Below are 13,159 nucleotides of genomic sequence, written 5' to 3' on the forward strand. Positions count from 1 at the left end.
GCACGAGGGTTCAAGCATGTCTGACGTAAAAACATATGAATGAAATCCATATAGTTTTTGAAAAAAATAAAAAGGACCTATACTTTACGGACAGCCCTCGTATGTATATACACACATATATACATATATACTCAACAAAAATATAAACGCAACACTTTTGGTTTTGCTCCCATTTTGTATGAGATGAACTCAAAGATCTAAAACTTTTTCCACATACACAATATCACCATTTCCCTCAAATATTGTTCACAAACCAGTCTAAATCTGTGATAGTGAGCACTTCTCCTTTGCTGAGATAATCCATCCCACCTCACAGGTGTGCCATACCAAGATGCTGATTAGACACCATGATTAGTGCACAGGTGTGCCTTAGACTGCCCACAATAAAAGGCCACTCTGAAAGGTGCAGTTTTGTTTTATTGGGGGGGGATACCAGTCAGTATCTGGTGTGACCACCATTTGCCTCATGCAGTGCAACACATCTCCTTCGCATAGAGTTGATCAGGTTGTCAATTGTGGCCTGTGGAATGTTGGTCCACTCCTCTTCAGTGGCTGTGCAAAGTTACTGGATATTGGCAGGAACTGGTACACGCTGTTGTATACGCCGGTCCAGAGCATCCCAAACATGCTCAATGGGTGACATGTCCGGTGAGTATGCCGGCCATGCAAGAACTGGGACATTTTCAGCTTCCAAGAATTGTGTACAGATCCTTGCAACATGGGGCCGTGCGTTATCCTGCTGCAACATGAGGTGATGTTCTTGGATGTATGGCACAACAATGGGCCTCAGGATCTTGTCACGGTATCTCTGTGCATTCAAAATGCCATCAATAAAATGCACCTGTGTTCTTCGTCCATAACAGACGCCTGCCCATACCATAACCCCACCGCCACCATGGGCCACTCAATCCACAACATTGACATCAGAAAACCGCTCACCCACAGGATGCCACACACGCTGTCTGCCATCTGCCCTGAACAGTGTGAACCAGGATTCATCCGTTAAGAGAACACCTCTCCAAGGTGACAAACGCCAACGAATGTGAGCATTTGCCCACTCAAGTCGGTTACGACGACGAACTGGAGTCAGGTCAAGACACCAATGAGGACGACGAGCATGCAGATGAGCTTCCCTGAGACGGTTTCTGACAGTTTGTGCAGAAATTCTTTGGTTATGCAAACCGATTGTTTCAGCAGCTGTCCGAGTGGCTGGTCTCAGACGATCTTGGAGGTGAACATGCTGGATGTGGAGGTCCTGGGCTGGTGTGGTTACACGTGGTCTGCGGTTGTGAGGCTGGTTGGATGTACTGCGAAATTCTCTGAAACGCCTTTGGAGACGGCTTATGGTAGAGAAATGAACATTCAATACACGAGCAACAGCTCTGGTTGACATTCCTGCTGTCAGCATGCCAATTGCACACTCCCTCAAATCTTGCGACATCTGTGGCATTGTGCTGTGTGATAAAACTGCACCTTTCAGAGTGGCCTTTTATTGTGGGCAGTCTAAGGCATACCTGTGCACTAATCATGGTGTCTAATCAGCATCTTGATATGGCACACCTGTGAGGTGGGATGGATTATCTCAGCAAAGGAGAAGTGCTCACTATCACAGATTTAGACTGGTTTGTGAACAATATTTGAGGGAAATGGTGATATTGTGTATGTGGAAAAAGTTTTAGATCTTTGAGTTCATCTCATACAAAATGGGAGCAAAACCAAAAGTGTTGCGTTTATATTTTTGTTGAGTGTATATACACACACACACACATATATATATATATATACACACACACATATATATATATATACACACACACACACACACACTTGGGCATTCAGAAAATATTAATGATAAGCACAAAAACTTTTTTTTTTGTTCATGGTTAGTGGTTGGGTGAAGCCATTTATTATCACAACTGTGTTTACTCTTTTTAAATCATAATGACAACAGAAACAACCCAAATGATCCTGTTCTTAATACCGTGTTGCCCCCTTTAACATCAATGTCAGCTTGGAGTCTTTTGTGGTCGAGGCTCTCTGATGGTGAAGCTGCCACTGAGTATGTCTTGAACTTTATTAACAACAGTTATGATCAAATACAAACAGTATAAATCTACATGGAGTTGACAGTTCTCAAAAACTGACTGTGCAAGAAGAAGAGTGAGGAAAGCCACTGAGACACCCAGACATCATTATAGGCTTATGTGGCTGTGATTGGAGAAGTTGTGCACAGTGCAAATTTTGCATCGCCACTCTTAGCTTCATAGTGGAGTAGAGCACAAAAGGATTTTCTTTCACCAGAACAGATCAAATCTAGGCTTGCATCAGATGTACCTTCTGGCAATTTGTTGCTAAACTTTCAGGTCTTTGTAAGAAAATCCTCCTCTATACCACTTCATCGTGAAGTTGTATAACTGGTGATGCACAAAGCAAAGCTTGCACTATAATGTAAAATAGACATTAAATGGGGTTTTCAAAGTTAAATTTAAATGGCCACAAAATCTAATCTAGATCAGATCTGAATCAAACTGTCAGTTGATAAAGGATACCATCCTACACGAGGATCTCAATTATGAAAGAAATTTGATCTTTGACAGTTGTATGAATTTTTGAAAATTGTTCAATGTTAAGATGGGGATTTTTCTAATTTTCCAAGATTTTTCCCAACTTTGCCCTTTAACCTGGAATGAATCAGTATGAGGATATGAATCTTCAGTTAAAAAAAAAAAAAAAAATTAATGACATATGAAAAAGTGTTGGCTCCAAGATGTTCACAACCAAACAAAAACCCGGGCCAAACAATCTCCAACTTTACTGGCAAAGGTAAAGGTAAAAGTCAAAATAAATTTAAGAATCACTTCTTTTTTTCTTGAAATACATATTTTCCAAATCATCCCAACTTCTTCTGATTTGGGCTATATATTATCCCAAGTGTAACAGAGTAGCTCTCAAACCTGTCCTCAAGGACCAGTTAACCTCCACATTTTCCATCTCGACCTGCTTTCCCACAACTTCATTAGTTCATTCAGGTGTGCAACCGGTGAAGTACTAACCGACAGCTGAATGAGCAAATGAGTTTGTGGCAAAGCAGGTCGAGATAGAAAAAGTGGAGGTTAGCTGGTCCTTGTAGAGAGGAATATTTCCTTGTTGCATTGAAGATATTAATGGCTGGAGACAGTTCTAACAGAGACCCGGCAGTTTAAGACAAATGCTCAATGCACAGATGCAAATGCTCTTAAGTTCATAACCTGAGGACATTGTGAAGCTGTGCGGCTGTTTCAGTTTCACTCACACTGACATTAAATACAAAAAGTAATCACCATAAAAGGTTGTTAAATTCATAACAACCACTTTAAATCAAGACAAGTTTCACCAGGACTTACCAAAAATGGGATGGTGGGTTACACATGTAAATATACTCAACAAAAATATAAACGCAACACTTTTGGTTTTGCTCCCATTTTGTATGAGATGAACTCGAAGATCTAAAACTTTTTCCACATACACAATATCACCATTTCCCTCAAATATTGTTCACAAACCAGTCTAAATCTGTGATAGTGAGCACTTCTCCTTTGCTGAGATAATCCATCCCACCTCACAGGTGTGCCATATCAAGATGCTGATTAGACACCATGATTAGTGCACAGGTGTGCCTTAGACTGCCCACAATAAAAGGCCACTCTGAAAGGTGCAGTTTTGTTTTATTGGGGGGGGGGATACCAGTCAGTATCTGGTGTGACCACCATTTGCCTCATGCAGTGCAACACATCTCCTTCGCATCATCTGTGAAGAGAACACCTCTCCAACGTGCCAAATGCCAGTGAATGTGAGCATTTGCCCACTCAAGTCGGTTACGATGACGAACTGGAGTCAGGTCGAGACCCCGATGAGGACGACGAGCATGCAGATGAGCTTCCCTGAGACGGTTTCTGACAGTTTGTGCAGAAATTCTTTGGTTATGCAAACCGATTGTTTCAGCAGCTGTCCGAGTGGCTGGTCTCAGACGATCTTGGAGGTGAACATGCTGGATGTGGAGGTCCTGGGCTGGTGTGGTTACACGTGGTCTGCGGTTGTGAGGCTGGTTGGATGTACTGCCAAATTCTCTGAAACAACTTTGGAGACGGCTTATGGTAGAGAAATGAACATTCAATACACGAGCAACAGCTCTGGTTGACATTCCTGCTGTCAGCATGCCAATTGCACGCTCCCTCAAATCTTGCGACATCTGTGGCATTGTGCTGTGTGATAAAACTGCACCTTTCAGAGTGGCCTTTTATTGTGGGCAGTCTAAGGCACACCTGTGCACTAATCATGGTGTCTAATCAGCATCTTGATATGGCACACCTGTGAGGTGGGATGGATTATCTCAGCACAGGAGAAGTGCTCACTATCACAGATTTAGACTGGTTTGTGAACAATATTTGAGAGAAATGGTGATATTGTGTATGTGGAAAAAGTTTTAGATCTTTGAGTTCATCTCATACAAAATGGGAGCAAAACCAAAAGTGTTGCGTTTATATTTTTGTTGAGTGTAGAAACAAAGCTAGGCTATCAGTGAGTCAAAGTAGTTTGCATGAATCTGTGGCAAACTTAAAGAATGCATGTTGTACTCTGGGTACGACTCACTCATTCCTTTTTATATATTTGCTTACTCCAGTCTAGGGTCACGGTGGGATTGGGGTCTATCCCATCAGTCACAGTGTGTGAGGCGGGGCACATCCCGGAGAGGACGCCAGGCCAGGGTGCGACTCAATTTTTTTTTTTTTTTTTTTTAATACTTGTTTTTTTATTGGTTTTCACAAATTATAACAAACAAAACAAAATACATAAAACAATTGGTCAGTTGTCATCAATATACATTGTCCATTTTTCCCCAAAAGTCTGTATTTTTTCCCCAAAAGTCTTTAGCTTCTTGCAACCTTAAAATAAAGATAAGTCTTTCCATACTGTGAATTTCTTCAACAATGTCCATCCAGTTTTTAACTGTGGGGGGTTCTTGTTTTTACCATTTGCGTATGATGGCTTCTTTTGCTGCTGCCAACAAAATTTTAAATAAGTACGAGGTCTGTCAATAAAGTATTGTACCTTTTTATTTTTTTCAAAAACTACATGGATTTCATTCATATGTTTTTACATCAGACAAGCTTGAACCCTTGTGCGCATGCGTGAGTTTTTCCACGCCGGTCGGTGACGTTATTCGCCTGTGAGCATGCCTTGTGGAAGGAGTGGTCCCGCCCCCTTGTTGGATTCTCATTCTCAGCAAACAGCTGAGCTACTGCCGCTTTGTTCCATTAAATTTTTTTCAGGAGCTCTGCCAGACAACCAGCTGGAAACCATTTCGAAGATTCGGTTGTTTTTTGGTGAAAATTTAACGGGCTTCACAGAGATTAAGGACGGCCCACAATGGCGCATGGCGCGCTGCGCTCCGACGACGAGGCAGAAAACACCAGATCATTTCTAAGCTGATGGCTCTGTGGATACGAGACCATCGTGTGCACTTTCTCTGGTTATCACAAGAGTTGGACATCAGCCATTTTCTGGCAGATTTCACTTTTAACAAGAGATTTTGTCATGGAAAGCCGCGCGGAGGCTTCGTACGTAACGACCGATTCGCTGTTTGAGCGAGACAAAGGAACACCTCCGTTTCGGCGTGTCAGAGGACAAGTTAGGACATGCCCAGCTCTCCACAATTTCTCTGATACTTACTGGACTGGTAAGCATTGAAAGCCGAGATAGGCATGTCCCAACTTGTCCCATGACACGCCGAAATGGAGGTGTTTTCTCGCGGTGTTTTCAAGCGCCATTGTGGGCAGTCCTTAAAGCTGTAGTAACAGTCATTCTCTGTGAAGCCCGGAAAATTTTCACCGAAAGCCAGATAAATTTTTCAAATGGTTTCCAGGTGCCAGTCTCTAACAGCTTCTGAAAAAAATTCTGATGGAAAAAAAAGTCCAAATCATTCCGCCATTTCCAGACAATAAAAATCCGACGAGGGGGGTGGACCAGTGCTCACTCAAAGCCTGCGCACGAGGGTTCAAGCTTGTCTGACGTAAAAACATATGAATGAAATCCATATAGTTTTTGAAAGAAAAAAAAAAAAAAAAAGGTATGATACTTTGACAGACCTCGTATACATCTTTTTTCTGAATCCCTGCTCCCATTACATACCCAAAGTATAATGTCAGTATTGTTCTTGGTATATTGTACCCAAATACCTTTTCAATTTCACTACCAACATCTTCCCAAAATTGGGACAAGTTTTGACACTGCCGGTGCGACTCATTTTTAACGAATGAATGAATTAAATTTAGAGGTCATAAACCATACAGATTCAAGATGGTGTAGCATTTTTATAGATACTGTATTCAAAATGTTTCCTGCATCAAATGTGTGATTAAAGATAAACCATGTTTATGATTGATGAGGACAAATTAGCATAACATTAGTGAGTTCTTCAAACAGAAGTTGGACTTTGAGAAATTTATGCATAAAAAAGGAGATCAACAAATGCAGTTGGTCATTCATCTTTATTTTGTATTGTAGTCAAGTGAAATTTCCAGTCCACAGTTTGAAAAGCTGAAGTCAAAGCACATTATGATAAGAAAAGGCAAATATGTGTTTCAAACATGTTCAGCAGCTTTTTTTTTTTTTGTCTGAGTCAGCTTAATCTCTGATAGAATACCATTACAGTCACTATCCAAGCTGAATGTAAACATCGAGAGTGAAAAACAATTTACAGCCAAGATTTATAACACTAAATATTCACAATCAGATCAAACCTGTTAAAAAGTCAGTATCAATACTTAAAATATGCTCTCCGATATACTTAGCTTTGTGCTTAAAAAAATGTATGAAATAAGACAAAAATATTGGTCCATTATATTAGGAAGAAAATATGAGTAAGACAACCATTGTTGTTTATCAGATTCATGATGTCACCTCAGTAAAAACACCAATAAAGTCAGGATTGTTGGTTCTGCCTGAAGGACAGGCACAGAAGAGGTTTGGAGGCATTGTTGTGAAGACGTCTCTCTGTGGGCCTCAGTGCTGTTTGGGCCGTTTGGGGTCATACTTCAGCAGCAAGCCAAGCGACGCAAAGCCAAACAACAGCGTCTGAATGAACCACAGGCACCGAGCGCCCGTGCCAGTGACGCCCTTGTTGCTGCAGCGACATTCATACCAATGTTAGACACGTCAACAGACTCACTCTGTCCAAAGACAAGCTGTTAATCAGCTTTAAACTGGGGAAAAACATCTTATAGCTTCCTCTATAATTTACATTATTACAAGTTATTTACCAGATGTGTGTGGACATCAAATACAAATTCAACACGTTTTTCCTCATTTTGCATCCCCGCAGCTTGTTAAGATTTTTTGTTGTTGTTGTTCCATGTGTATTTTTTTTTAATTTTAATTAATATGGAACGGATTTAATTGCAATTTTAGTGCAGGCATTTGGTGTTTATGTATTTGCATCTCATCTAGAAAAGGAATCAAAAAGAATGGAAAATTATTTGGAGGGGGGATCTTACTTGCACCCATATTAGCAAAATTGGCTGAAAATATTAAGTGAAATGTGGTACACACAACACAATTCGGGGCAGATCTGGATAAGGCAACAAATGACAAAACAATAAATTGACAAAAGTGGAGATCATGTTTTATTAACAAGCGTCTGTCCAAAGAGGTCCAAAGTTGTTTTTTGTTTTTACCTGCATACTTTCAGCGATACACAGGCCTCAAGGACATGTACAGCCACGGCTGCCCACCACCTGTAACACAAACACACGGATGAAGTGTTTCAAATGAAATCTTAATCACCTATGATTCTTAGCATTATCTCTATATCTGTCAGTGATGTGTGTGACTGGGGGGACCTGAAAATTTTGTTCATCATCTTGTAGGGCTGCAGACCAAACCAGCTGAAGAGTCTTCGGACAGCATTGCAGCAAAGCTTCAGATTCAGTCACATGACCTTTCACGAGCAGTTTTACCACAACATAGATTTGCTCAGCTCTTAACAGGACTGACATTACAAAAAGGTGAGAGACATACTGACACCTTCAGCCTCACAATCTACCGCATGGGATTTAGTTTCTTGGCATGGTAGTTGAGGTGGTTGACTTTTTTTTTTTTTCTTTTTTTTTTTTTACAAGAGTTCCTTTATACAGAAAGTAGCGATGTGACGAGAAAAAAAAAAAAAGGTCACGTGACTCGTGATGTCATCTTGGGGCCAAAATAGCATTTCACTATGAATCTATCTACATGTAAATCCAGCATATTTATTTATTTGCTGAAAATGCCAAGTTGTACATTTACATGCACAAATAGACAAGGGCTTCAAGATGCATAGATTCTCTTCAGATCCGAACAGAAGAAAAATTTGGGAAAATAAAATCAGCCGTGTGGGATGGAAGCCGACATCATCATCAAAGCTTTGAGAGGTAAATTTAGTGTTCAGTCCCATGTACAGTAAAATTCACCTAAACCGTCATAGTATAAACCAAAGCATTTAACAAATTCTACAATGACTTTAATTCGATCACACAAGTTTTTGAGGATACCAGAGTACCATTTTTAACAAGCACTTAAACCTTCGTCCTTGGGTCAACCGGAACAAACTGACAGACCTGCAGAACCACTGGTCTGTCCTGCCAGCTAACCAAGCTAAAAAAAACATCAGATATCACCGGGGAAAACCAGTGGTTCTACCCCAGAACCAGGGAAGCAGGCCGAAACTGGCCCATCAGCGGGCGAAGCAGACTGAATTATTCATCATCTTCAAAGGACCAGGTAAGTGGTTTCATATTTCAAGGTGGCTTCATATATTCGTTTGCTAATTTTAATAACTGGCCACAAAATTCATCACTAAATTCCAAGCAGATTTATTCACTGTAATTCATTAAAGTTTCCTTTAATTGATTTATCTTTCAATGTCTCATGAGTAACAAAATGTGTCAGTAACAAGACTATTTGATCATTGTTCATCTCTTGTATATTTGTAAATAAATGTGTGTAAATATTCCTGCAGTGGTTTTATTGTGTTCAGGTTGAAACAGTGTTTGTCAATCATATCGTAGAAATTAGGACTTTTAGGGCCCCTACACACATAGTACAAATAAGTACAAATAAGGGTGAATCATGGAGGAACAGCTAGTATGAGGCAACCAAAAAAAAAAAAAAAACAAACAAACAAACATCAAGCCGATGGTCAGGCATTAATGAACCCGTTGCAAATGTTTTGTGCATGCGACGTTGTAGTCCACAAGTGTGCACACGGTGTGAGGGGTTGGTAACTTTAGACCTTTCTTGTGTGAAGCGTCTTGAGGCAACGTTGTTGTGATTTGGCAATATATAAATGAAATAAACTGAAATTGAGCAGCTGAAGCATGTATAACCACATCATGCAGCTGCTATGGAAAAAAATAAAATAAAAAATGCATGCCACCCACTGGATTCAAACCTGCAATTTACAAAAGCTCTGATTGCCAGCCAGAAACTTTACCACTGCGCTTAAAAAGACAGGTGGTGCTCCTAATAACCTTGAGATAATTAAATATCATTCCAATTAAATACTGTCTTTACTACAACCCCTGGCAAAAATTATGGAATCACCGGCCTCGGAGGATGTTCATTCAGTTGTTTAATTTTGTAGAAAAAAAAGCAGATCACAGACATGACACAAAACTAAAGTCATTTCAAATGGCAACTATCTGGCTTTAAGAAACACTATAAGAAATCAGGAAAAAAAATTGTGGCAGTCAGTAACAGTTACTTTTTTAGACCAAGCAGAGGGAAAAAAATATGGAATCACTCAATTCTGAGGAATAAATTATGGAATCACCCTGTAAATTTTCATCCCCAAAACTAACACCTGCATCAAATCAGATCTGCTCGTCAGTCTGCATCTAAAAAGGAGTGATCACACCTTGGAGAGCTGTTGCACCAAGTGGACTGACATGAATCATGGCTCCAACAAGAGAGATGTCAACTGAAACAAAGGAGAGGATTATCAAACTCTTAAAAGAGGGTAACTCATCACGCAATGTTGCAAAAGATGTTGGTTGTTCACAGTCAGCTGTGTCTAAACTCTGGACCAAATACAAACAACATGGGAAGGTTGTTAAAGGCAAACATACTGGTAGACCAAGGAAGACATCAAAGCATCAAGACAGAAAACTTAAAGCAATATGTCTCAAAAATCGAAAATGCACAACAAAACAAATGAGGAACGAATGGGAGGAAACTGGAGTCAACGTCTGTGACCGAACTGTAAGAAACCGCCTAAAGGAAAGGGGATTTATATACAGAAAAGCTAAACGAAAGCCATCCTTAACACCTAAACAGAAAAAAACAAGGTTACAATGGGCTAAGGAAAAGCAATCGTGGACTTACAATATAAAGCGCCTTGGGGCAACTGTTTGTTGTGATTTGGCGCTATATAAAAAAAAAATTGATTGATTGATTGATTGACTGTGGATGAAGGTCATATTCAGTGATGAATCTCGAATCTGCATTGGGCAAGGTGATGGTGCTGGAACTTTTGTTTGGTGCCGTTCCAATGAGATTTATAAAGATGACTGCCTGAAGAGAACATGTAAATTTCCACAGTCATTGATGATATGGGGCTGCATGTCAGGTAAAGGAACTGGGGAGATGGCTGTCATTACATCATCAATAAATGCACAAGTTTACGTTGATATTTTGGACACTTTTCTTATCCCATCAATTGAAAGGATGTTTGGGGATGATGAAATCATTTTTCAAGATGATAATGCATCTTGCCATAGAGCAAAAACTGTGAAAACATTCCTTGCAAAAAGACACATAGGGTCAATGTCATGGCCTGCAAATAGTCCGGATCTTAATTGAAAATCTTTGGTGGATGTTGAACAAAATGGTCCATGACAAGGCTCCAACCTGCAAATCTGATTTGGCAACAGCAATCAGAGAAAGGTGGAGCCAGATTGATGAAGAGTACTGTTTGTCACTCATTAAGTCCATGCCTCAGAGACGGCAAGCTGTTATAAAAGCCAGAGGTGGTGCAACAAAATACTAGTGATGTGTTGGAGCGTTCTTTTGTTTTTCATGATTCCATAATTTTTTCCTCAGAATTGAGTGAGTCCATATTTTTTTCCCTCTGCTTGGTCTAAAAAAGTAACCGTTACTGACGACCACAATTTTTTTCCCTGATTTCTTATAGTGTTTCTTAAAGTCAGAAAGCTGCCATTTGAAATGACTTTAGTTTTGTGTCATGTCTGTGATCTGCTTTTTTTCTACAAAATTAAACAACTGAATGAACATCCTCCGAGGCCGGTGATTCCATAATTTGTGCCAGGGGTTGTAATGAAGCGTGACTTACCTTGGTCCCCATAAGGAGGACATTTCAATATTAAAGATTAATAAATCTTAATATTCAAATTCATTACACTTTTGGTGTGCCCATGTGATCCAAATAATTATTAAATCTTAAAATTATTAATTATTGTGGTGCCCCACTTGTGAGGCACATTCCCTTTTTTTTTTTCTATCTTTTCGGTCGAAAAAGGCAACATCAATCAATTCAATCAATTTTATTTATATAGCGCCAAATCACAACAAACAGTTGCCCCAAGGCGCTTTATATTGTAAGGCAAGGCCATACAATAATTACGTAAAAACCCCAACGGTCAAAACGACCCCCTGTGAGCAAGCACTTGGCGACAGTGGGAAGGAAAAACTCCCTTTTAACTGGAAGAAACCTCCAACAGAACCAGGCTCAGGGAGGGGCAGTCTTCTGCTGGGACTGGTTGGGGCTGAGGGAGAGAACCAGGAAAAAGACATGCAGTGGAGGGGAGCAGAGATCAATCACTAATGATTAAATGCAGAGTGGTGCATACAGAGCAAAAAGAGAAAGAAACAGTGCATCACAGCTATATTCTGCATTTACAATTACAGTTAGTCCTTTTTCAGTTTTACACACTATAACATGAACACTGTATCTGAACTAAGCACTCACAGTCATGAAACAATTAGAAAAGGGAAATAAAATGGCGATCAACATGAGAAATTCCTAGAGGAGTCATGAAAATTTTGGATGGGTAGGAGATATGAAAATGATCCATTTGTTCCAAATTTCATAGAAATAGTCATTTTGAAGTCTCAGAGTGTATGTTAATTTTTCCATTCTCTAAATTTCAAATACATAACCCCTGGCAAAAATTATGGAGCCAGATTGATGAAGAGTACTGTTTGTCACTCATTAAGTCCATGCCTCAGAGACTGCAAGCTGTTATAAAAGCCAGAGGTGGTGCAACAAAATACTAGTGATGTGTTGGAGCGTTCTTTTGTTTTTCATGATTCCATAATTTTTTCCTCAGAATTAAGTGATTCCATTTTTTTTCCCTCTGCTTGGTCTAAAAAAGTAACCGTTACTGACTGCCACAATTATTTTTCCTGATTTCTTATAGTGTTTCTTAAAGCCAGAAAGTTGCCATTTGAAATGACTTGTTTTGTCATGTCTGTGATCTGCTTTTTTTCTACAAAATTAAACAACTGAATGAACATCCTCCAAGGCCGGTGATTCCATAATTTTTGCCAGGGGTTGCAGCTTGAAACTAGTTTTCTAACTTTGGAGGTGCTGGTGTAGCAATATAGTCCCACCCCTGGATAGCTTCCCCCCCCCCGGGGGGAAGATATACTAGGATATCTTCCACCCCACCCTGGAAATCTTCCGCCCCACCCCTGACAGGCAACATTCCAACATTCCACTCTTGGAACTCCAAAATGAGTTTAGACTGAAAGAGCTGGTGCCACTTAACACTTTTAAATCACTCTTGATGGCTCTGACCTATAGATGTTTTACCTGATTGTATTATCTCATTCAAGTGTCTGTTTTCTATGTAAATGTAATTGTGTAATGGCCCAGTCACACGGCACACGACGGACGATTCCTGAAAGAAGGGAAAAAGTAAATAAAAGTCACAATTCATTGAGAAAAGGTGGACGAAAGAGCTTTATCACCGAATAGCCTGTGAAGCAAGAGTGCAAAAGGAACGAAAGAGGAACTTAACAAAACCGAAGCCAACGATCTCGACGCTTCAAATGAAATGCGCCTGGAGCATCTCTGAGGTCCAGGACTCGGCGCTGGGACAGAGCTAATAGCGCCCGAGTCCTGGAG

General features: G+C 40.1%; 1 protein-coding gene across 1 annotated transcript in view; it reads right to left on the reverse strand.

The window, feature by feature from the left end:
- Positions 1-6,508: 6,508 nt before the first annotated feature.
- The window catches only part of tmem254 (transmembrane protein 254), a 29,552-nt gene continuing 22,901 nt past the window's right edge, over positions 6,509-13,159 (reverse strand). The window contains exons 3-4 of the mRNA XM_034185504.1: positions 7,713-7,772; positions 6,509-7,162 (exon numbers count right to left, since the gene is read on the reverse strand). Of these exons, the coding sequence (XP_034041395.1) occupies positions 7,042-7,162; positions 7,713-7,772 (181 nt within the window). The 3' untranslated portion in view covers positions 6,509-7,041. The remainder of the gene's footprint in view (positions 7,163-7,712; positions 7,773-13,159) is intronic.

The sequence above is a fragment of the Thalassophryne amazonica genome, chromosome 13, assembly GCF_902500255.1.
Source record: "Thalassophryne amazonica chromosome 13, fThaAma1.1, whole genome shotgun sequence".
In the NCBI taxonomy this organism is placed as follows: Eukaryota; Metazoa; Chordata; class Actinopteri; order Batrachoidiformes; family Batrachoididae; genus Thalassophryne; species Thalassophryne amazonica.